The 25,358-nt window shown below is 40.6% G+C and overlaps 1 protein-coding gene across 1 annotated transcript in view; it reads right to left on the bottom strand.

Annotated features, from left to right (window-relative positions):
• rspo4 (R-spondin 4) overlaps positions 1 to 16,402 on the bottom strand; it is a 28,044-nt gene extending 11,642 nt beyond the window's left edge. Inside the window, exons 1-4 of the mRNA XM_086148882.1 lie at positions 15,977 to 16,402; positions 8,043 to 8,231; positions 7,415 to 7,552; positions 4,685 to 4,891 (exon numbers count right to left, since the gene is read on the bottom strand). Coding sequence (XP_086005008.1) covers positions 4,685 to 4,891; positions 7,415 to 7,552; positions 8,043 to 8,231; positions 15,977 to 16,061 — 619 coding nt within the window. The 5' untranslated portion in view covers positions 16,062 to 16,402. The remainder of the gene's footprint in view (positions 1 to 4,684; positions 4,892 to 7,414; positions 7,553 to 8,042; positions 8,232 to 15,976) is intronic.
• Between the last annotated feature and the right edge of the window lie 8,956 nt (positions 16,403 to 25,358).

The following is a 25,358-nucleotide window of genomic DNA, read 5'->3' as shown; positions in this document are numbered from 1 at the left end:
CAGATATTCAGAGATGTTGCTCCATTCAAGGTGTCACTCGTGAGCGACTGGGAGGTTCAACGCCCCCCCTTTGAATCTGAGCCGTGCCTTGCTATTAGTTTTTAGTTCAAAGAATTGATTATCAGTCACAAATAACCTTTTCACGAGACGCTTGTAGACGCAGGCCATCCCCCAACACATGATTAGAGGACAAGAAACGGAAAGAAATCGCATCAAGTGTCGGGTTTTTAACAAAGAGTGCTCTCCAAAATAGTATTTAATTGAATTACAGCCCAGAGTGACTCATTGGTCAGTAAAGCGACGGCATGAAGAGGGAAAGTAACATGTAGCGTGCACACTATGCTAGAAACTTGTCATTTGAAGACAGAGCCGCTCCAAGAGCGAGGGGCGAGCTGCGACGCCAGCTAAGGCGATTTTATTCATCAATCTCCAATTCAAAACAGCACAAAAACAAGTTATGTACTGGCATACAAGGGAGTAAATATGCAGTAAATGACAAACAGATCATTTGCACATTTCCCCTCGCCAGGGACACTGGAAAAGCCCCTCAACATGTGAGGGAATCCACTTAGCCGCTGGGGGAGCAGCAAGGGGATTCTGCAGGATTCCCTGAATGCTAAAGGTTGGAGGAGTAACTCCAGGCGGTGTGTGTCCTTCTCCTCTATCCGCCGGAGTAGAGGACAAGTCTGTTGCAAGTCTGGCAAGATGGTCGCGAAGAAGAATTTCAAGTCATCTACCAAAGGTCCTGCCCGCCAATGAGTTTGAGAAACTAGATACAGACCTGCAGCAAAAACTACACTGCTCAAAAAAATAAAGGGAACACTTAAAAAACACATCCTAGATCTAAATGAATGAAATATTCTTATGAAATACTTTGCTCTTTACACAGTTGAATGTGCTGACAACAAAATCACACAAAAATGATCAATGGAAATCAAGTGTATCAACCCATGGAGGTCTGGATTAGGAATCACACTCAAAATTAAAGTGTAAAAACAAACTCCAGGCTGATCCAACTTTGATGTAATGTCCTTAAAACAAGTCAAAATGAATCTGTGTTGCTTCCTGAGTGGACACTATGATTTCACAGAGGTGTGATTGACTTGGAGTTACATTGTGTTGTTCAAGTGTTCCCTTTATTTTTTTCAGCAGTATATTAGCCCACCTCAAGGATCAGTGATGGGGTTTGGATTCTCGGGAACCAGAATGCTCCATGTTTAGGGGGAAGATGCCTCCCAGAAGTTTGTTCGGAATGTCACATGTGGCAAAAAGGAGACGAGTGACGACCGTGAACGTCAGACGAAACCAAAGTGGGCGGAGGGATTACGCATCCCTGGACACCACATTGACGTGTTTCTGTTTGCATGTGTTCGCAAGGCAGTGGTCAATAATTCAGACTGTTTTCTGTCTATTTAAAATGAGTATTGTAATATTGTATTTCCTCTAAAAACAATCAACCAAGTATGTTAATTAATCATGGATTGATGCTGTTTGTCAATGAAAAATGGCAGTGAGTAATACTGTTTTTACTACGGCAACAGAGGAGTCATCCACAATTGTTTCTTTACTTGTGTATCATTGCATTATTCACATTCTGGGATGGTGATGAGCCTTAATGCTAAACACAGCTGTGATGATGAGCGCTATGCTTATAGGCCCTTAGCCTCAGAATCTAATCATAATCCAGATCATGATATATTTTTGATTGAAACCAGATCGAGTCCTGCGAACAGATGTTTTAGAAGCATAAAAGAAGCACAAGAAATGCAAAGTATCCAGAGACCGGCTGGGTCTGATCGCCATGGAGACCCCGCCGCACCCCCGGGGTTTGATTTGCCAATCGAGAGGCAGAAACCACACGGATCCGCATGAGACCTTTTGCCCCAGCTGACTGGGCCTTGAACCTGTGACTGAGTCGTCCTGTCTCGCAGCTGGGCATAAACCCAGAGACGCCTTCGCTGCATCGACGCTACGACATCTCACACCGTTTGTAAGATGTTGCTAAATTAGCAGGGAAATGAGTCGTCGCTAGCCGAGTGCGTCCGGCTGCCGTCGCCACCAGAGGGGAGACAGCGACACGCTCTTCCCTGTCATCTGAAAACTATAAGGTAACAACAGCGCGGGAATTAAAGGACTATAGTCATCTAATACGGAACAAGGGAGGAATTTCGGGGAGATGCCACGGCCCTCTTTCATCCCCACATGTGTGCTATTAGATCCTCTGGCTCCAGAGGCTGCCGGTTCACATTTCTCCCTGTCCTAATGCCACTGGACATGCGATCCGACGATGATAATGATAATTACCTCAAATGACATGACTTTTTTGCCGCGGAGGGAGCGGAAAACACACATGCGCACACACACATCAAGACGATATTTAGGGCTTTTAAGGAAATTTCACCGTTGGCTCCGAGTTCAGGTTAAGAGATAGAAACTTTTTCCCCTTCAGCTGTCTCGACAAGTTTTAGTGCTTCTTACGAAAGAAGGAAAATGCGTAGGCCGTAGCTTTTTCGGTATTGAGTCGTTCAGGTGAATTCTGCCTCATCCAGAGTGACTATTTTCAGTTTTTTTCAGTTTTTTTTTCCCCACAGTTAGGGGATTATTTTGGGATGGTTTTGCACACTGGGAGGACACAAATCCACACATGAATTTCACCTTTGCTGGTTCTGCATAACACGGCACATATTGAAACCATGGCTGTACTTTTGGACTTTGCAGTCATTTGTCTTTTTACTGTATGTCTCAGTCGGGGCATTGGAAGCTGTTTGTTTGAACAAAACAAAACAAAACAAAACAAAACAAAACAAAACAAAACAAAACAAAACAAAACAAAACAAAACAAAACAAAACAAAACAAAACAAAACAAAACAAAACAAAACAAAACAAAACAAAACAAAACAAAAAGAATAAATAAAAGTCTTTGCAGAAACTTCAACTATAGCTGTTGCTTAGTGCGGACAGTTGATAATACGTTGCATTGTGTTTGATTACTCTCAACCCCATGGCTTGTTGCCATGGTTACCCAAAAGGTGACTAAGAAAGTTCTGGTTTGTGGTTTATGCCAAGCTCTTTATGCCAACAGCGGGGGATGGGGTTCAGGGCGGTCTGCTGAAAGCCTGACAAGGCTTGCAACATATCCTAGATGTTGTTTCCATCTGTGATATTATGGTCTGTGACATCGTATTCACATTTGAAATGTGAAAACTCCAATTCAGTTGAGTTCGACATTTTTCTCAGCATTTTGCGTGAAAAAGTATTGAGTGTTCGGATGAAAGTTTTTGGGTGCCGGTTAAACAAGAACAGATGAAGCCAGAACAAAATATTTTTGCATCACTGAAGGCTGCTCTTTGTTTTTATTTAGTTTTTTTCACGTTTTATTTTATTTTGTTTCTTTACGCATTCCATATTCAAATATTCCTATAACCGAATTCAATGTGTTTTCAAAGACGCTGGATCTGAGCAGGCATCTTTTCTGTCCTAAATGCTAGTAGGGGCAAAATAAACAATGTCTTCGTATCGACACAATGTCAACATAAGCTGTCGTAAGTGTTCAAAGTCAAAACGAAGTTTACACCGGTCACCGTGACATTTAATTTTTAACAACGGAATAGCCTTTATTTAATAAGTCAATAGTAAGAGCCTGGCACTGCCTCAGAAACAACACTGAGCGATGCCTGTTTTTGATTCCCAAATGATGGAGCTTTACTTGATATTTATGTGCCACACTGGAACGCGTTGACCATGAGACCTTACAGTTGGTCCATTCCAGTCTCCCCCCTGCCCAGGGTTATTCCGAACACATGGCGTGCATTAGGCCCGTGCATGATTATCTTATCTTCGCAGGACTCACCAAAATCTCAAAAATGAGACGTCTGCTGGGAGAGACTCAAAGTCCCCGGATGGAAGCGACGCAAACACACATTCATGGGATAGAGCTTGGGAGGTGTGATGGTCTAAGATGTTATCTTGCTGATGAGGGATCCGGTCGGAGACAAGGAAGTCCTTTTTTAGCCTGAGGGATCCCAATGTGGCCAATACAAGAGGCCGTTATTGTTCTTCTCATTCCTATGCCTTGCTTTCAATCTGCATCCCTTTTCCACTTGGGATTTAAAAGAAAAACCAAAACTACGGAAGGACGTATCCAGTAAGATTTTCTCCGAAAAAAAAAAAACATGTTTACATCAGTGTACATCTGCCCTGTTTTTAATTCCTAACATAAAAAAAAAACAATAAGTTTAATAACTACAGCTCCCGGTAACCCTATGGTACGACGTAAAAACACACAAGACTTGATTCTTCAAATTCGCCCGAGGATTCTCTAACTGTCCTACATGAATCTGGGCTGATGGGAAGTTTCAGGACCAGATAGATCAGTTTAAGCACTTTTACAGGATTTTATAGGGTTCCCTGAATGTAGTGAACAGCACCAGCGATGCCTTACAGTGTGCTTCATCATTATCGGCGATCAGCTTCATCCATACTTACAGCCCCGTCAGCTGGGAGATGGACCTGAACTTTTCTAAGTAAATTGATAAATTTTCCCCCCGAAAAAAAAAAAAAAAAATCCAAGCTTGTTAAATCTGGAGGTCATCAGTCTTATTGGCCTAAAATGAAATCTGCCATAAAGACAACTGGACCGGCCAACCAGGGCTTTGTTACCCTTCGTCTCTGCTCGAGTCTCACCTGTGGGACACTTCTTCTTCATCCGGCAGTGCTGCGTCTCTGTGGGTGTGGGACAGGACGCTGACGCTCTCTCCTTGGATGTCACCATCGAAGAGTGGATGTCCCTGGTTCTGGTCTGATGTCCCCATCTGACGCCGCAGGTGGCGCCGTCGTGGTGGCAGGTGGTCCAGCTACTCCATTCGCCCAGCAAAGATGGGAGGCAGTCCTCTAAGACACAGAAGAGAATAACTAAGTCCTGATGTTTCACAAGATCCTGAATGCAATGTTTTATTCTAGTTGGTCTTACTCAGGAGAGTCAAAAAAGCAAAATCTCCAGTATTTTGAATAAATAAATAATTAAAAAAAAATTAAAAAACAATGAAATTGGGTTCTTCTTTCATTCTTCTGTTATTTAAAGATGATTGAAAGAAAGAAGCAAATTAACGTTTTCTTTTTGTTTAAAGGCAGTGAAGAATTTAACTGGGACAAGTAATCAGCAATCTGATATTCAAGAACAATTCATTATCATAGCTGTATATTATTCAATTAAAAATAAGAAATGCAAAATCATGGGTCATTGCCATTGTAACTGCTTACTTTATTTCTCTGATTTATATGACTTTATAACATTTCATTTAAGGGTTGTTATTTTTAAAATCCTCTTTGACTTTCTGACTCAATTTTTTTAGGTCATTCAGTAATGTTTTTTCGGGGAATGTGTCAGAACTTCACACGTTTCTAATGAACGTATTCAAATCAATTTACCTCCAAAAAAAAAAAACATCTTCAAAATCTTATTTACATTAAGACAGCTAATTATTGGATTGTTGGTTTGAATAAAAAAAAAATCACACACTCATTTTTCATTTTATTAGGTTGGCCTGTTCACCTGTTCACACACTGTTTATCCATTGGAACGGCAGAGAAGGACGGCCGGGCCTCTTGCTACCAGCGACTGGAGGTATGCAACAATGGTCCGACACGAGAACCAGATGTGCGCGACGGACCAACAAGTAGCTCCACGAACGAGTTCATCGATATATCTCACTTACTTAGCGGGGAGATGGAGATGAATAACCCTACATTTGAGAACTTCTAATGCGGATCAGGTGCAGGAGGGAGAGTTTGGCTCTCAAGATATGGAGCGGAGGAACCGAGCACCAGAGGAGAGAAAGATAAACATCTCTGTCTGAGACACGGTTCATAGCCCAGAGGTGTCGTTCGGCTGCTGAGAGCGACGACGGAAGCCAAGGTTGGAAATGGGACTGCGAGAGCATCGGCGGGAGATGAACGGGAGAACAGCAGATAATTCAAATGTAAAGTCTCGGATTCGCTTGGAATTAAATCAGGAATGTAGGATTATAATGACAAATTCTTCAGATCAAAAATGGAAAATCGAGGACAAAAATATTACAAATTGGTCTGATTTACACGGCAGATCTTCCAAAATGCATTGAAGCAAAGAAAACATTATATTTTTGAATTAAAGACTGTTGCCGGGATCTTATTTGACTTTTAGACAAGAGATTTTTCCACTTTGGCTGAACTGAGTGAACTTTTTTTTAATTGATTACTCACAAACCTCCATAAAAAAACCCAAACCCAAGTATTTTCACATTGTTCAAGAAAAAGTAGAGCACGTTATCATTTCATTTTGCACTTCCTCAAAAGAGCTTGTGAACCTCCAACCGCCCGTGAATGCCATCCACGTGAAAGTCTTGTTCAATTTGTTCTCGTCTCCTCAGACAAAAGTGCGTCTCGCTTCACTATTTATCTAACAGGCACGGGATTTCTCCAGCCTGACGTTGGATTAAAAAAAAAAAAAAGAAAACAGGAGAAGCACCACCGAGGAATTTTTCAACCATTCACACATGAAATACAGCCAAGAAGCGTCAGCAGAGCCAGAGAGGCGGATAAAAGGCGGCGAGGTCTGCTGCTGATTACCGATCTTAGATTAGCCTCAGACGCTGGGGTTTATCACTGGCAGCTCACACAGTTCTGACTCAACACACACACACACACACACACACACACACACACACACACACACACACACACACACACACACACACACACACACACACACACACACATACACATACTCACAGACATACCTCGGGCTGCTCAAAGGGAAGACAAACAGTCGACCGCAGGTATTTTCTTGGGTGAAAGCATTTTATTCGTTCCAAGGCTAGGTACGTATTTACTTCTTTTGTTTGTGCGAAATGTTTTTTTTTCATAAATATCTAATTAAAAATCTGTGGAAGGAAACAGAAACACAGAATATTTACTTTTGTTTAGATTTTTTTTTTAATCTTTTTACCACCAAAGAAGAGATTCCTTGTGATCCCAATGGACAATGATTAATTTTCTTCTGTAACTATGTCTATCTTTAATCATGAACAAAGTAGTAAAGCTATAATTTCATTTTATTTCACGAACATTTGAATTTATTGTCTGTGCTCCCTTCCGCAACTCGAACATAACCAAATAATCAACAAGAAATTCTCATTAAAAAAAAATCCTTTTAGGGAGAATTCTCCTCAACAGTTTGGAAGAATTGACACAATAAAAATGAAATAAATGACCTAACAAGCTACTAACAAATATCCAAGACTCCCTGAATTCAATGCTGGTGTCTGTAATGTGCTCTCCATCACGCCGGGATCTTTCATTAGTGCTTCAGCTCTGGAATGTGATTTTCACGACCCCCTGTTCTCCGGCCTTGACCGGTGGACGATCGGGTCTTACCGATGCAGTCCATCTGGTGGGGGATGGTTCCCTCTGGGCATCGGCTCAGACACTTGCCTTTGTGAAGGTGGAAATTGGGCTTACATTTTATGCAGAAATCCTTGCTGAAGCATCGCTCGCAATCCATGGAGCGACACTCTGAGGAAACACACACACACACACACACACACACACACACACACACACACACACGCAGGAGTGAACACAGGAGCTTTAATAGATCATTTCCTTCAGTGAATGAAAACTGAGGAATAGCATGTTTTGGAATTGTGACGAGAAATCAAAGAAATGACCGACTTGCGGTCTATCAGCTTGAAAGTATTTCATCAAGAAATCAGTAAATTATTTTTCCTGGTTAAGAATCTAAGAATCTTTTTAATCAATTTTCCTGAAAATCAAACTGGAACATCGGGAGAAAAAAATGCATTACCAATCTACAAGTCAACATCAAATCAACCCAAAAAAGGCAAAAAACAGAGACTAACAAGCGCAGATGCCAAAACCGCTGAGGGAATTAGCTCCAGAAAGCAGGCCAGGATTTTGTGCACAATATTTCCGATGAGTTTCTCAAACATAATTTCTGTTTTGGCACTTTGAGCATCAGCACGATCTTGTGAGGGAGACTTACTTGAGCAGCGATTGATGTCCTTCCCTCTTTGTCCATAATGTCCAGCAGGACAGGCGTGAAGACATGTCCCGTGGTGAGACATCCCCTTCCTCTTCAGAAACAGGAAGAGTCGCTCGGGGCAACGCATGCAGCCATTGTCGCGGGAACACTCCAGGCAGCTGCGACAGTCCTCTGACGTCTCTCTTTGGGCTGAAAGCGGGAACAGACACGGGTCAAAGGACAACCACTGCTGCATTTTGCAATGGTGGTGAGGACTCTTCATCTCCCCCTAGTGGTGACATGCAAAAATACATGCTGACTGAGGGCAAATGTATTGGTGCATCATTTTTAGAATAAGATCAGATGGGTGAATACCTGAATAAAGTTGGCAAAGAGTTACAAGTAATATCTCCATAATAATAGTAATTGTATATATGATATTAAATATACTATAATTTCATAATAATAATAATAATAAAAGTCTTGTATGCATTCAAGAAATGACACGAAATGTGACAATATAGGGTTAAATTATTCATGAAATTAGGAAGAAAGAAAACAAAACAAGTTCAGTTGTGTTGATATGGTGGAAATTAATCAACGACTCTTGCCTGTAAGTTTCAGCCGAGCAACATTTTACCCCTAAACCACGTGGCCCTGCTCCGGCTCACTGAGTGAATAACTGTTTGTCAGACAAAGCTGAGAGCAGGAGAACGATCGGGTCACCCTTTACTGATAAAACCGCAAGTGACTACGGGTAGAATAGTATTGCAACCGTTGACAGTTTTATTCTAGAGTATACGATATGGTTACAGCTCTGGCTGTGTTCATTTTCATGATGTCAGACTCATTATTTGATATCCCTTCAAGCTAATGTTTCGATTCTGTGGTGAGCTGCTGCTCCCTGTCAGCGCGTTCTCAAAAATGTGTGATTTAGTAACCCCTTAAAGTCACCATGTTGGAAAATGAAAAGTAAACTTCATAAATGATTAGCGGTGGGGAATTGGGGGTGTCAGCAGGACGGTGTTGTCGTCTAGGTTGCTGTTATTAGATTACAGTCTGAGATTCTGGAGGGTTCGACAACCTCCTAGGATGATGAGGGAATGGATGGGAAGGTGGGAAATATGAGGCTGGGAATTATGGAATGATGGATCGGATGCGCCGGAGGTGAAGTTTGCTTGAGTCTGAACCATTGTAGAAGATGATCTTCGGAAAAATATATCTGAGTCACAAAAATATCTCAGACTCCAAACAGATCACCTCTTACAGATCACCCTCCATATTCAATGAGAGGATTCCAACTGGTTTGATTGACAGGGGTTATCCCTTCTCTGTGGATGCACTGGGACCCTTTATTTACTATTCAGCCATCAGTGGGAGACTCAGTTAGGTTGAAATCATTGTTTAAAATCAGTACGGGAAAAATTGCATTTTGATGCAATACTGTTTGTTGTTACAATGTTGGCATGAATAAACACAATAAATGATCTGAAAAGCAGAATGGCAAAAAATTACTATAATTAAGAGAGTCGTGAACTGCAAGGAACGTTCTTAAACAAAACAAAACAAAACAAAACAAAACAAAACAAAACAAAACAAAACAAAACAAAACAAAACAAAACAAAACAAAACAAAACAAAACAAAACAAAACAAAACAAAACAAAACAAAACAAAACAAAACAAAACAAAACAAAACAAAAAAAAGCTAATCAACTAAAAAGTGTAAAGTTGATATACTGGTAAATGTCAAATTTTTGTCAGATTTTATGACAGATATTCTAGTTACACTGCTGATCTGTGACTTTTTTAAGAAATAAACAAAGAGCTCACAAATCTGCTACTTTTGTTTTGGGATGTGAAAAATCTCTGAAATGTATGTTTGGAGGAATTTTCCCATATGGTTCGAAAAATAAAAATCAGAGGCTTTGAATCAAAGCAGGAGACAAACTGTACTTAAAGTAGAAAATTAAAAATCAAGTTGTAAATCTGATGATCCAATTACCATGGCGCCATCTTTTCAGTGATTGTGAAGCTTTACTAAATGCAAAATGGTCCACCTCTGACGCTTTTAATGGTGGAATTTTCCTGTTTTGAGAAAAATATTTGAAACCAGAGCCTTGAGATGTTTAAAAAGGTCAACGCATCTGTCAAGTGTTATTTAGAACTTCCACTGCAGGTGAAATTAGGAGTGACTCTCATCATGTCATGTTTACCATCCATGCAAATTATGTGTTATAGAATTAAAGATAAAAAGGCATAAGGACACAGATACTAAGATATGTAGATGTAGGTATGATTTATTTGTATTTATATATGTGCATTTTTTCTCCATGTGTACATGTACATGTTTACATGTCCAAGTATATGACGTATATACATGTAAGCATGCGCATATACATGGCATATATATACATACATTTTCAAGGGTATATATTTATGTTTTGCTAGATAGATAGATAGATAGATAGATAGATAGATAGATAGATAGATAGATAGATAGATAGATAGAGTTGTCAAGAAATAGACTTAGATAGCGATAAATGAATATAATTGTGTGTTTATGTATCTTACAGAGAGAGGGAGAGGGAGAGCAAGAGAAATGTGCATGAATACATATTTATGTAGAGTACAGAAAGAAGAGATGCAGATATAGAGAGAAAGATAGATGGATAATTGAGAACTGTGTAATGTAGATAAAATAGTTCCTCATAAAAGTGCTGACACTTAAATATGGATCATGTTCAGAAACCACCTGTCAACTGCATTGGGGTTCAATTGTGATTTCTGGTATCTGGAGCTTCACAAGAGAAGCACAAGGTCCTAATTTTCTAATATCTTTTATATCAGAGAAATACCTCTTTTTTCTCATTACGTCATTTTCAGATCTGCATTGGACTATTTGTTTGGTTTTATCTCAAGAATTCTCTCCTTTATCTATAATAGTGGTTTCAATATTCAATTGATTAACTGAAGTAAACCATGTCTGCTGACCTGCACAGTGAAATATAGCATAATTGCTCATCTTAATCAATGGGAACCAACTGGGTAATTTTCAGTTTGTGTAGCAGTCTTTTTTTACGCCTTATAATCCCTCATCACTAATCTCCGCTAAGCGCAGCTGCTTCAGGTAGCAGTAAACAATGACTTCTGATTTTACATTTATGGGTCTCACTCTTCCTTCTTTGGAGCAGATATGGAAAGAGGATGAAGATGTGACGAAGGGGCCATGCTTCCTCAGCGTGACTCTAGGTCCTACACTGAAGCCCCGGCCATTGTCTACAAACCACATATGCTATCGATCTGCGAGCTTGGGGGACTTTTCAGATGAACGGCATGTTTAGGTAGTGTAAAACACAGACCTTTGACCTTTCACGGTATTGCGCCGGGTGTTTAACTAGCACCAGGTGTAAGAAGCTCTGCTGGGATTTCAGGGAAAAGTACTGGTGCTCACACCGAACCTCCACCCCAGGAGTGAATTCCATACATGGAGGGAAGGTGGGAGAAGGATTTGAAGCAAAGAAAATTGAACTAAAGTGCAAATCGTCGATCCTCAGACTTGATCATTCCTCTTTTAAATGCCAACGTGTTGTAAAGATCAAGCTGTTTGCCCATAAAGATAAGGGTAAATATTCCTCAGAACATTCAGGAGTCAAAGATTAGGTCTACTTAAAGGCTTTTCTGTGAATCATCTCATAGCACTGGGGTCTACTTTAACCCTGAAACAACTATATCATATGTTTATCTTAAAAGATTCATCTAACATGAACATTTCTGTTGATATGGGTAAGCTTTGAAAACTGCACAGTATGTTATCAGTTGATTTACACTAGGATTCAAACTGTATCAGTGTGTGTGTGTGTTTGGACTCATATAAAAACGTTGGTTACTGATAAAACCTCAAAGATGAGACCAGCAATGTCTAAAGTCAGAGAACCATTCACGTACTTCCTGCTCTGGTCGTGCAGAGTTCAGGTCGCCTTCCTTATCCCCCTCCTGCTACGTTAACAGCGCGACATCATCCAATGACCCAGACCAACTGTGCGCTTGGCACACTCTCCTAAACAACTTTGTCTGCAAATTCAAAGCGTATTTCAGTGTTTGACTAGGAAATGTCAACGTCAGATACCAAAATTTGCTTCGTATGTCAGGACAAAACCCAACAAAAATTGAATAATATTTCCAATACTGTTTTGTGTCAATCAAAATGGTCAAGGGTGTCAAATATCCATTTTTGTTCCTGTCATTATCATATATTAATCCTCATATTAAGGAGTTAGAATGCACCAGTGAGCTGCGGTTTCGACGTGTTTACCAGCAGGGGGCAGTGCTGCATAGCAAACGCTACATGATACTGCAATAACAACCTCATACTGTCCTTTATATTGATGTTGGGACGGTAATAAACAGTAATTGAAGATGCACGCAGATGCAACCCATTCGCATGACTTATTACATTTACACTAGCTACACATAAAGTGTGCATAAGAAGGCTGCTGATATGACAGTTAATATGAAGTATTACTTGTAGTTAAGTGGTAAAAAGCATCTTTCCTTTCTATCATGCCAAGGAATTGTTATTACTGTATTATCAATGTCACACTCAATCAGCTCAAAGTCCAGATCATACTAAGTGCGGGACATCAGTATGCCACCGTGCAAGATGTTGCTTTGTGGCACAGGATTAATATTTGGATGTGGAAAAACAGGTGAGTCCACGTAGATGTCGGAAAAGGAAAGAATTCAGTTTTTTCTGGGCATATTTCTGCTGTAGGATAAAGCAGCTGCAGAAACCCCACAATCTGTATATTAATGATAAAAATGTGCGAGGGATGGCCGAAATGCGAGGAGGGAAAACAGTTGGGTTAAAGATGTGCAGGTTTTCAAACGTTCCTCAGCCTGGAATTTCTGAAGATGTCACGGGGGCGGGTGGCCGAGTCAGCTCTTTATTTTCTCTCTGCGGGCTATAAATGACTTTAAATGATCTTCGTAAAGCTCGGGACGGGGGGTTTGTGATATGACAAATTTTCCAAGGAGCCCCGGTCTAATCTTCAGTAGCACACATGGCAAGGAGTACAGATCAACAGGAATGTAATATTTGCACAACCATGCACACGAACACACACACACACACACACACACACACACACCTACAAGCTCATCATGAAAGAGAAGTGGCATTTAAGGTGCTCTATTGCGAGCATATTGAGTGTAATGACATCATCTCATTGTTTTAATCATTTAGTGATTAACTCACAATTTATTAAATAAAGTATAATAATGAAATAATAATAATAATAACATATAAATCTATTCTCCTCACTTAACCCATCATGGATGAACAATAAGCAGTGTGTGGGTGGGTCTTGTCCTTATTAACATATTTGTTTTAAAACTTGCTTCATTGTTTTATTGTCACGCTCTTCTTTTCATTCACACTGAAAGGGCAAACTAGAATACAATGTAAAAAAAGTTTCAGCTCCAAGTGTTATTGCTGACGTCTAGGGGACTTGTTGCAACATGTGCGGTGGTTACCGCCTGGTTGGGAGTGTGTGTTGGCCCAACTTGTGCCCCCCTCCACTCCGTTAGACCACCCCCGTCCCCAGGGAAGGGAGAACAATAAAAAAAACCAACAGAAAAACAAACAACAAACAACTGGTATTTTTCCTGCTGAGTGTGATAATGACATTCATACTCAGCTTTGTTGTGCAATAATCCCATTTATTCTGGGATGTTATTTATCCAAATGCAACCAGCCATCATGGGCTCCATTGTATCCAAAGCACTAACAATAAAGCCTGATAACAAATAAGCCTGTGGCGATATAGGGTCTATTAATGAGAAAATTAAAAGTAAATCCAAGTATCAGGATGTGATTCTTTTTTTTTTTTTTTTGTTTTTTTTACTCTTCACGGTCTGTCAGTCTGGAGAAACCACAAATAAAAATGATATCCTCGTGAGGAAGGAAAACACGTCACATTTGTTGGAAATTACATGATAACAGTCACAGAAACAGGTACAATTAACTCTATATTTCAAGCTTGCCGCTCAGAAAACCATTTCCTGAGTGTGTGTGTGTGTGTGTGTGTGTGTGTGTATGTATTTTAACAGCTAAAGGAACAAGGTCCAGATGTGACAGAAAGAGGGGGAAAGGAGGAAGGAGGCCAGTGTTTGAAGGGTAGATGGAGGAATGGTGCAGTGGTGGTAGTGGTGATGGGGCTTTAAATGACAACATTAATTTATGTGCTGTAAATTGATGAACTCTGACAGCAGATCAAACTGTTTGCTCCGCAGCCACTTCACAACCTTTAACCTGTAGAGACCAGAGAGACGTCTCAAACCTTGATTATGACCAGGCAAAAAAAATAAAGAAATACATTTCCCTAAAAATGAGGAATCACAAATAGATAGATAGATAGATAGATAGATAGATAGATAGATAGATAGATAGATAGATAGATAGATAGATAGATAGATAGATAGATAGATAGATAGATAGATAGATAGATAGATAGATGGGTTAAAACAACAGCCAGAAAGAAACTGCCCCAGTCATAACTAATCTAATAATTGGTAAGAAGCTGTGTGCTCAGTCTGGGACCCGGTACATGATGAACCTTCCCAAGTTCTGTTAATAATCCAAATATTGAATTTCCAACATCTGAATTTTATTATCCAGTTTTAAACCACGGGGATGTGAAAGTCTCGACAGTGAGATAAAGTCTAAAGACGTTCTGGAAGACTCCAGATCCCTCAGGAGCCTTCATCCACTTGTTTCTGTACGAAACTAGGTTTTTATTTCATCCCTTTGTCAGACTGACGTTTCACTCATGGAGACTGGTATGTTCAGTAAAACTCCTAACTTAGCCGGAATTACAAAGAAATCTACTTCTTTTTTTTTTTGCCACATATTATTGGAAATTAATCAAAAAATGGCCAAGTGCTTCCCTAACAAATATAAGAAATAAAAGAAATTGCCAAGAATTTCTAATGTCATATTGAGAGAGTCATGACTGGAAAATGTGAAGGAAATTAGAATAAAGAAATTAAAAATGCAACAATTACCAGGTATTCCATCGATGTTTAGGGTTCAATTTACCAGATTCTATTCACAGGAATAAAGGATTGAAAAAAATAACAATATTCTTTTGCTTTATTCCCTTTGGATTTCCAGGGAACGGATGTTGTTCGCTGTAAAATCCATATGTAAATGGTGAAACCTCCCTGTCAAAGGCCGTTACCTCAGAGCTTAGTCAGAGGCTCCAATCAGCCCGGGATGCTGAAATTCTGGTCAGCTGACATTGGGGTTGGGGAGTAGAAGGTCGGAAGCCACAATGATGGCATAATTGGGACCGGGTCCCCCACTATTAGCCTAAAATTTCTGAGGAAATACCAATCAGCGCTCTGTGTGTGTGTGTGTGTGTGCAGAGACTCATGGCCTTGAAGGAGATGCTGCAAAGAAGATCAACAAACAAACCCGCTGATGCGAAGTGGTCCTTTGGTTTTTGTGAAGACGAAAAGAAAACCACATAGAAATTCCTAGTGATTTTCCACACAGGTGAGGAAAATAACTTTTTTTATTTCAATCGATTTCGAAGCAATGGATTACCAATTTGAGAGATTTCTCAGTGTTTTTTCTTTTATCTTCAGTGAAATTCAGAAACTTTGTGGCCGTTTCTCTAGAGATTTGAGGAGCCAATCGAGCCACGTGGACTGATTTTTCAGTGATTTTTCGCCAATTTTCTGGTAATTTCTTGCTGAATTTCCCACAGATAACATTTTGCCACGTTTGATAACATGTCTTATTGCCTTTTAGCCCATTGTTGTACTGATTTCCACTTATTCCTTCAATTATTTCAGCCGAGCGAACTTATTCCGGTTGACAATTAAAAGAAAAAGAAACTGTTTTTGCTTTCGTTTCTGCCCGATATCCAGCTGCTGTCAGTTATTCACTCACCGCTGTGTCTGTTCGCTGCCCCGGAGCCCATCCTCATCACCTCAGAAAGCAACGATATGACAAGGGCGAAGAGTTGCAGATGCATCTGGGCTGCTGGCGAGCGCCCGCTTCAGCGCAGGTCGGCGTTCATCGGAGGGGACTCCTGAGGGAGGCGAGGGGCCGGGATTTCTGTTCCACGGTGGAGAGAGGGCCGAGGAGAAGGGGAGGAAGAGGAACCCGCGGGACCGAAGGAGGGACGGATGGAGATAACGCCAACAAGATGCCGCAGCGACACTGGAAGTGATGAGCGTGGAGGCGGAAGACGGGGAAGAGCCTCTTTCTTCTGTCCTGTTTGGTGGTTCCAAGCCATAAAGTGAGCTTGGAACTGGAGGGAGGTGATCGGAGGAGCCCGGGGGATCCTCTGCCGCTCCACACTGGCAGCCCCAAGTGAAAACTCACCATTTAACTACCACTGTCAAATTTGCGATAAACGAGCCCCCACTTATCCCGTAGCCATCTTTAACCCTTTAAAGGGTCTCTCCGAACCTAAGTGGTTCCATATTTCCAGCCCCTTCCTCCTCCTCTTCCTCCCTCTCCTCCTCCTCCTTCTTCTCCTCTTTCCTTATTCTTGCTCTGTCAGTCTATCGCAGTTCAGCATTTTTTTTTTCTTTACCCCATCCCTTCAACCCATTCTCAGAATTTGTTACCTTGCATTTTAAATACATTTATTTAACTGATCAATTACAATTATTTTTAAAATACATATTATTTTATTTTTGTTTTCCTAGGGATTTCTTGGTCATTTACCTATGAAATTTAAAAATTCTATTTAATTTTTTTTTCTGATTTTTTTTCTTCTTTCATATATTCAGGTAGTTTCTCAGTTTTTTTCTTAAAATTCAGTCGCCTGTTTATTGCTGACAGTAAGATGGTGTGTCACTTATTTTCTTTAAAGTCACGTTGGGATGATATTATAGGTTTTTACTTGCTATTTTTTATTACTTATTATAATTTTTTGGGGGTGGGGGATTTCCTGATGATTTTTTTAAGCAATCAAATAAATATAATAAAGGCATTTTTTTTTTTTGCTTTTCTTGGTGAGGACGTAGACAGTAAATCAAGCCTTTCACTGGATTTCCCCTCTGTCTTTTCCTCAGCTCTGTTCAGTCTCTTCTTTTTATGGTCCCACTTCATTCCTGCATGTTTCTTAAGAGCAGAAGCTTAACTTAGAGGCAAAGGAGTAAGGAGAGTGGGGATTCAGATAAAGTTCAGGTAAAGTCTGGGATGTATTGCCATGGATGCGTTCTGATACCTTAGCTATGTTTCTTTTTTTCTTTGCTTTTTTTAGGACATCAATTTTCTGATATAATATCAGTTCCTCTTGGTAATCAAATATGCCAGACAAAAAAACACCAGAAAATAGGATAAACTGATTGGATATTTTACAAATAAAACTGAATTTACATACTGATACTGATGCACTCGCAAAACGTTGCCATCGGCTGCTAAAAATTGTATGTCAATCACAGCCTAATGGAGCATGCTTGCTCGAGGCCTGCATCACATGGCTGCTCAGACATCTTGGTAGTTAATGCCTCTGCTGTTCACCTCAGGACCACTTTAACAAAACCCATAAAATAAAAAATTACTGCCCCAATTAAAGTGGAAGTGAAGGGAGGGAGCTCATTACTGCCCAGTGTTTGGAGACAGCGACAAATTGGAACCGTGTGTCGCATCTGAATCAGCGTGAATGAAACCACGGTGCAGACCCTTGAGGTCAAAAGTTTTTAGTTTGGTGGAAAGAAAGTCTTTTCTGGTGGTACGTTTCTCATAAAGTCAGTGGTGTACCTGACATATGTATATATGAAGGACTCAACGATACTTTAAACGTTTCCAAAACTTTCACTCACATTTTATAAGACATGCCACATTACTTACTCTTGAGTTTATATATATATATATATATATATATATATATATATATAAAATATTACAATTCATTAAAATAAAAATTCAGACAAGAAATTGCAGTTGTTTTCTCAAAATTAGCCAGCATTCTATTTTTCTATTTTGGTGATGGAATCCCCAAAAGTCAGGACAGCATGATGGTGCAGTGGTTAAAGCTTTTGCCTCCCTGCACGAAGCACCCCTGTTCGTTTTCGGATCATGTTTCGCCCATGTCTGCGTGGATTTCTTCCTATAGTTCCAAAAAATTAATTTGGGAAAAATTGCATGTGAATGCAAGAATGTTATTTGTCTCTATATTGACTCAACCAGTCCAGGTACTGTGCCTCTTGCCCAATGGCAACTGGGATAGACTCCAGCATCCCCTGAGACTATAACTGATTGATAATGATGGATGGATTTCCAAAAGTCTTCTGCAGCTCACGCCACAAAAGAGAGGCTATTCAACTTTGTCTCAGTTTTGGGAATTATCAAACAGTAATAAATAAATTTTTAGATGGTGTGTGTCAGGATGAATAACAAAGGAAAAAAACAAGACAAACCAAAAACAAAAATGACAGGCGCAATTTAATGGTCCAGCAACAGCTGATTTGGACAGTATTCAGCATCCAGCTGAGAGGGGCTGGAGAGATGAATCCATTAGCTGCGGCATAAATCTAACATTTGACCTTTGCTTTATGGGGTCTCTAAATGTCTGCCCACCCTGGCTGTTGGAGGGAAATAAAAACTCTCAGAGGTGGTTGTTGTGCAGCCGTGCTGGGTATGTAGAAATATCTTAAAGTGATTCCTGGAGATAAATTAGGTTGATTTATTGTTATTTTTGCGAGCATCCAGTCGGATTTAACAACCGTTTGTTCCCACCCAAGAACCCAAAACAGATCTCTGTCTCCTTTTCAAGAGTTTTCCAGAGAAGACAATACTATGCGGAGTGGACACAGCGATGGGTAAACTAGCTGGATGGTGAAAGACTGTCACGCCCAGCTTCGGAAAAGGCCACTTTCGGTAGTCCTTTTTTTTTTTATATATGTTTATTCAGTGGGTTCAGTTTTCCAGACTGCTTAATAAATTTGAACTTTAATTCTGTTGTTATTGTAGGATTTGTTCTACTTTTTCTTGGTTTCCTGTAATCTTGGCGTTCAAACAGGCCTTTTAGATGCATGTTAAAGTTTTTGATTTGGGCAGTAATTTGGGGTTATTTGGGTTAAAGCTCCTTCAGCTACACGGTACTCATTTAATCCCTGTGGAAGGAATAAGCTATTAAAGCTTTACAGGTGGAGAAAAATTATGACAAAAAAACTTGGATAATCAAGACAGACTCATTTGATGCATAAATCAATTAAGAAATTCAATTAAGAAAATCAATTATGTAGTTCGAAAGCCAGTTCACAAAAACAAAGGTACTATTTCGTATTCTAAGTAGGTTGTCAACAGGTTGCTCATCACTGCCTTGTTGAATGTATGGTTATGTAATTCTTTCGTTTTGGAAACAAAAGAAAAGAACACGAATGCCGTCAGATATCGGTAATAATAAGACATTTTTATGAAGGTTGAAAACAGAAAAGGGGTATAAATAACTCACTTAAAATGTGGGGAGTCAAAGGGATCACAGTCCAAAAAACAATTAGGTGAAGAAGCATAACAGGATCCTCATGTTTTGCAAAAAATGAAAGTACAATTTTTTGAGTCATCGGGAAGTTTTGCTGCACGCAGGGAGTGTCACTGCCAAGATGCTGCGATTTGTAAGCCAAAAGAGAAGCTGTAAAGAAAACAAAAGGGCCTTATGTTGCTGTGTCACACAGGTGCATCTGCAAACACGAAAAACAATAAGGGACGGGGAGACTTTTCATGTTAGCAGGTTATTGCTCAGAGAAACGCTCTTTTACCCAGCATATCAGTACTATATCATTACTATATTGATCTCCCAGCATCTCTTGTCGGGTTACTGCTCCCGCAAGTGGGTTCCCTCAATACACAGTTAACTAAACGCTATGTTCCCCCAGTGTTGAGTTTCTTGAACTCTATGTGTGACAACAGTGGGCCCCTTTTTTTTGAGCGCAGCCTGGGGTTGTTTTATTTCATAGAAAAATACACTAAAATAATGATTAAAAATAATGATCCCAATTTTTTTATATGTTTGTTTGCAAAGCAGAATGCGCCACATCAATCCGTCGGAACGGATCCGCTGTGGCGAACACATACACACATGCGCATACTTTGGCAGCAAGGATGCCGTTAAACACGTTGTTAGTTCACACGTCTGGCGTGGAGGACATGATGGTCGGAGGAGATCTAGTCACGAAGGATGGATGAGGGTGGAGCTCTGCCACTCAGCAGGAGCCAGAGATGATTCCCAGGAACCATTCTGGTGCATGCTGGGACACCCTCAAACTCCACAAGCAGGAAACCCTTGGCTTCCCCTCCCTGCTGGGAGTGTCATAAACTTACAGAGAAACAGAGGGGAACCATTAGTTGCAGAAAAAAAAAGTTGAATATTGCAAGCGAAAACATCCCGGGGACTTACATACTGTAAAGGTTCTAACCATTCCGGTCATCTAACGCATATACAACATGCAGGAGGTCACGGTGTCAGCTGTCTGGATCTCACCGCCTCGCAGGGCGGCTGTCTGAATGCTCTCCAGGCTGCCATCCAGATCACAGCTGGGGATCCGGGAGCAGCCGGGAGCAGCCGGGGGATTCACCCCGAATATAAACAGCCCATAATGCAGCTGCCCTTCATCAATTTAATCTAATTTGTAATAATCCTTTTTCTTGTTGCCATTGTTTTTAAACTAAAATGTAATTGATATCTTGTGCATCTGGTTATGACAGCATTTTAACCAGTCTGTTTAAATTAGCTCCAGGATGAAAACATTAAAACTAATAAGAAATTAGCACATGCAAGAGAAACAACTAAGACTGTGTAGATACGTTTATATTTGTGATTTATAATAACATTTATTTAGACAGTGCTTCAGCACTTTTTTCCTCGTCATACAATGTATAGCGTATTATCAAGGAAAACAGTTTTTTTTTCTTCCAGTGAGGCTCAAAATCTTTTGGAGACAGCTACACATCCACACAATTTCCTTCCAACTCCGCACCGCACAATCCCAAGACGCACTCGCCACGTCTCAGGTCAGCTGGATGAGCAGCTGTCAACAGTGGCAACTCAACCACCACCAAAACCTCTACGCGCTACCATGAGGAGTTAGTCGGAAAACAGATAAGACGTCTCATGACGCCGGTGCAACACAATCTCCCCTAATCCTCTTTGATTTTGGATTCATCTGATAGCAAAACAGAGGGATATCAGAAACAGGAGACACGGGACAGCTGATTATGAGAAGAAGCAAGAGTGAACGCCGGAGCGGAGCGAGAGTGATCAGGACAATGGGGAGATGGGAGGGAGGCGGAGGGGAGGGGGCTCCACCAGGCCATGACCACAGGGTAAATGTACAACAGATGCTCCATTTGTGAGTTATACGCAGTTAAGCCGAACACCATGGCAACCGTTTATCTGCACATCATATCTCTGACACCTCAACTCCTGACACCTTCTTTTTCCCTTAAGACAAATAAAAAGCATTGACACGGCGGCCACATGCACAGGTATAAAAGATGAGATCACGTGGATAAATGTTTCAGCTGGACTGTGATAACAACATATTTTTCATGTCAAGCATTTCAAGTATAAGGAGGGCAAAGTGAAATTTTATTTTTGGTGATAAAAATTAACTGTCCCAAGCTGTTAATTTTTACTGCCACTGTCAGATGGCCTTCTGGAAATATATGATACCCCACCCATTTTTCCTGTTGCGTTTTTTCAAGGGGAAGTTCAAACGTTACGGGCGTCTTTAGCAAAAATATGAGTGGCATGCAGCAGAGGGGGAAAAAAAAAAAATCGAAAAACTAAAACGAAAACATCAACATGGCGGCCTCTGCACAGTCTTTCCTACCTGGGGGCATTGAGAGGTAATTCCAGGTCAGCCGTTTGGAGGGGCGCTCATTGTTGTGGGCTGTTAATTGTTCTTATGCAACTCCGGATTTGAAAAACGGCCTTATATAACGAGTGAGGGTTGTAAATAATACCGATGATTCCTCCCAACCTCTGCGCAAGGAAAGGGGAGAAGCGTTTGCAGTTTTCAATAAGTAAATCTTTAGAATATAAACAAATAAAATAAATAAAGAATTGGCTCGACGACCGAATCCAGTTACCCTTGATTCCACCCGAGGAATGCGCTTTGCTTCCATCTTCCATTTATCTTCACCTTCTGCCAGAATCGTTCACAAAAAGCTGGTAGATTTGTCTGCCGATTCGCCCCCTTATCTTTCAATTGCTGGCAAAAGCCTTTATGTAGTTAAATATCTGTTGTCTGTCTTAAATCATTTCTTATTTTCTACTGCTTCGTTTTGCTGCTGCCAGAAAAGGAAGGTCAACATGGTGAAAACAACTGATTCATTTATTAATTTATTTTTCCACTTCCAAGATGAATGTCAGGTCAGCAGCAGACCATCAACATCGTAGCACGGTCTCATTGGTTACCCGTAATTCCTTTAATTAGTATCTCACAGCAGATACTCTATTAGGGCAAAACAGACCTGCCTCAATCCCCTGAGCTCACCCATGAGGATTAGCCTCACAACCAGAGAAAATCTTGCCGAGCTTATGTTTCATCCAACTCCACGGATTGTTCTATCTGCCTGGACTCGCTCCCATTCGTTCCGATTTCCATGGGCTGTGCCAGAGCCAGACCAATCACAATCAGTTATCTTTGTGAATGCAAGATGGCTGCCATTCCCAAAATCCAAATGTGTTGTTAATCCGCAAATGCTGAACTGGACAGTATATTTACCATCAAAATTAACAGAATTGTGAGAAAAAGTGTTTTTTTTTTTCTTTTTGTCACAAGATTTAGATAGAGTTGATCGAACTGGCTACCTGCCCTGTCGGGCTATTTTTTAGCACCAGATTAGCCGTCAGAAACTTGCATATGAGCCTTTGATTATGCACCCCAAAAATTGAACATTTTAAATGTAAAAACAAAAAACTTGGTCTCGTCTGCCTTTTTTTAGAGAATGCAGTCTGCTTGTGGTTCCCTCACACGTTGGCCTACTCTCAACTGGTTGTTTTTCTAACCACTTTCATTTATTGGATAATCTGGGTTGCAGCTGTTAAAATCCCCTGTCAGTTTTCGAATGGCTTTCCCCTGCTGAGTTAACTTAAAAAAACATTTGTCACACAAGAGGCGGGATCAATACAAGGACTGGTTAATTGGTACTGAGGACCAAAAAAGCCTTCACTGCTTCTGAGGTAATCCATGTTTGTACACACGGCGCATTTTGTTGCAGCTAAAGTGGACTGAATGACCAGGAAATAGAACAAAAGCACAGTTGAATCTTTCACTGAAGAGAAACATACCTCTGAGGAAATATGATCGAAGCATGTAACTTTATGTCACTTACTTAGAGTCATTGGTTGCTGAAATGCTTTTGCTGGGCTTCCACCTAATAATTTTCACAGTCGCAGAATGAAACAATGAAAGCCCAAAGAAAAGCTATACAGTTTTACTGGTTTCTTACTGGAGTCGCAGCGCCTTCCCGTCATCTTGGTCACTCGGTGAAAGGTGGTACCGTAATATGAGCAGTTTAATTTTTCTCCTGGTCTCGGGCTTATAACGAAATCAAACGATTTTATCGCTTTCAGTTTTTTAGTAGTTATGGAAACATGACAAAATCATCAACCACCAGACGACCTCTAACAAATCTGGAAACAGGAAATCTGGTTGCTGAGCCAAAGCGTTGCTGGCGGCAGAGACGGTATCTCTTTGCGGTATAGATGAACTGGAACAGTGAAGGACGTCCCAATCATTATGGACTATCCAGAAAGAGGAGCGGATGGCAGGGCAGTGGACAGAACAGCCCAGCTTGTACAATATCAAGTCTCCAGTGTATCACGACGAAGTGGAGAGGAAAAAGCAACGGACTGAAAAAGGAGAGCCTCTGCAAATACCCGCTGGTAATATTACAGAGAGGGAAAAAATTGCTGAAAGACTGAGTTGTAGTCTTGTAAATAGGGACTCTATAAGATTCAAAGTCTCTGTAAAATGTTAGCATTAGTTTGAGACAAGGCCGAGACTTAAAACTGTTAGGGTTAGAGTTTGTTCACTAAATGATATGATCTGCTGATGCCTGGCTAGAAGGTACTGTCTCAATTGAATGTTGCAAAGTTCATTGACCCCCAAATATTTTCTCGGTGTGATGGAGAGTCTATATCGTCTACCCCCTCTACAAGTCCATAAGTTATTCAAGGCAAATGTGTTGTAATCCGGCCATTTTCCAGGATGAGTGGAGGTTTTTCATCAGAAAATTGCTTTGCAGGAGATCTGCAAACCACAAAATATTGCTCTTAGCTTGTCTTTGTTTTCTCTGTGGGGATCCATTCTCTCTTCTAATGTTTCTGCAAAGTCAGTGTTACCACAATACCAGAAACTCCTGAGGCTGACGAGGAACTCGCGGTGAGCTATTTGTCAGACTTCTGGGGGATGAATGATTTTCTCTTTAATCTGTAAGCTTGTTATTTCTTTCATTCACCTCTGTGTTTTTCGGCAACCGCTTTGTACAACATGGATATGGAAGAACAACTTTGGTTGGTTTTCCCTGATGCAGCACACATCCAGTCTAGTCTTCTCCAGACTAGTCACACAGATCAACATCACTCCATTGCTGGACTCGGGACTTGAAACATCAGCCGGTTGCTCTGTTCTTGACAATGATGTCAGCAAGGGCAACTGAATGTATCCCCTCACTTCCTCCACCTTAAACAGGCAGGAGTTTAGGATAAAATAAACGGAGGGCCCCTTTAGCTTAAAAAAAAAAATGAAAATGCAAATTATTCATCGTACAATGACTAGCATTTGCTCAAAGTATCCACTGGTTTTGGTTGTCTGAAACCCACCTGCCAGTCAAGTAAAACTATCTTAAGTCTCCCCCAACCTGTGATGGATAGACAGTTGCCTTTGCTAACCCGAACTGGAAGCGTCCCAGCTCTCAATGCAGAATAAATATGCCTACCATCCCTTTCATATCCACATGACGTCAAGGAACTACTTTTGATCTGCTGTCTCTTTATGTCTCCATCAAGTTAATGTTAAGCCCTAGAACATTCAGGGGTCTCATCCCCTTTCAATCACTGCCAGATTAATTGGAGCAGGCACTTCTTTTACAAAAATGACCATTTTGGAGTGCAGGGACAAGAGATTTTTTTTATTTTTATTTGGGATGTAACTTGATGTTGTTGGTTGTTTTGAAAGAAGTCATATTTTCCATTTCCATGGCTCTTTACTTCTTTCACAATAGTGTCAAACTCTTCTCTGCTCCGGGCTATATAATATGGATCTGCCTCTGACTTCAACCCATTCCTAACAAAGCAAACTCAAAG

This window comes from Fistularia commersonii, chromosome 7, assembly GCF_037954325.1.
Source record: "Fistularia commersonii isolate RoL2024-O1a breed Wild chromosome 7, RoL_Fcom_v1.0, whole genome shotgun sequence".
In the NCBI taxonomy this organism is placed as follows: domain Eukaryota; kingdom Metazoa; phylum Chordata; class Actinopteri; order Syngnathiformes; family Fistulariidae; genus Fistularia; species Fistularia commersonii.
The sequence above is the reverse complement of the archived record's forward strand: the minus strand, read 5'-3'. Positions and strand labels throughout refer to the sequence as shown.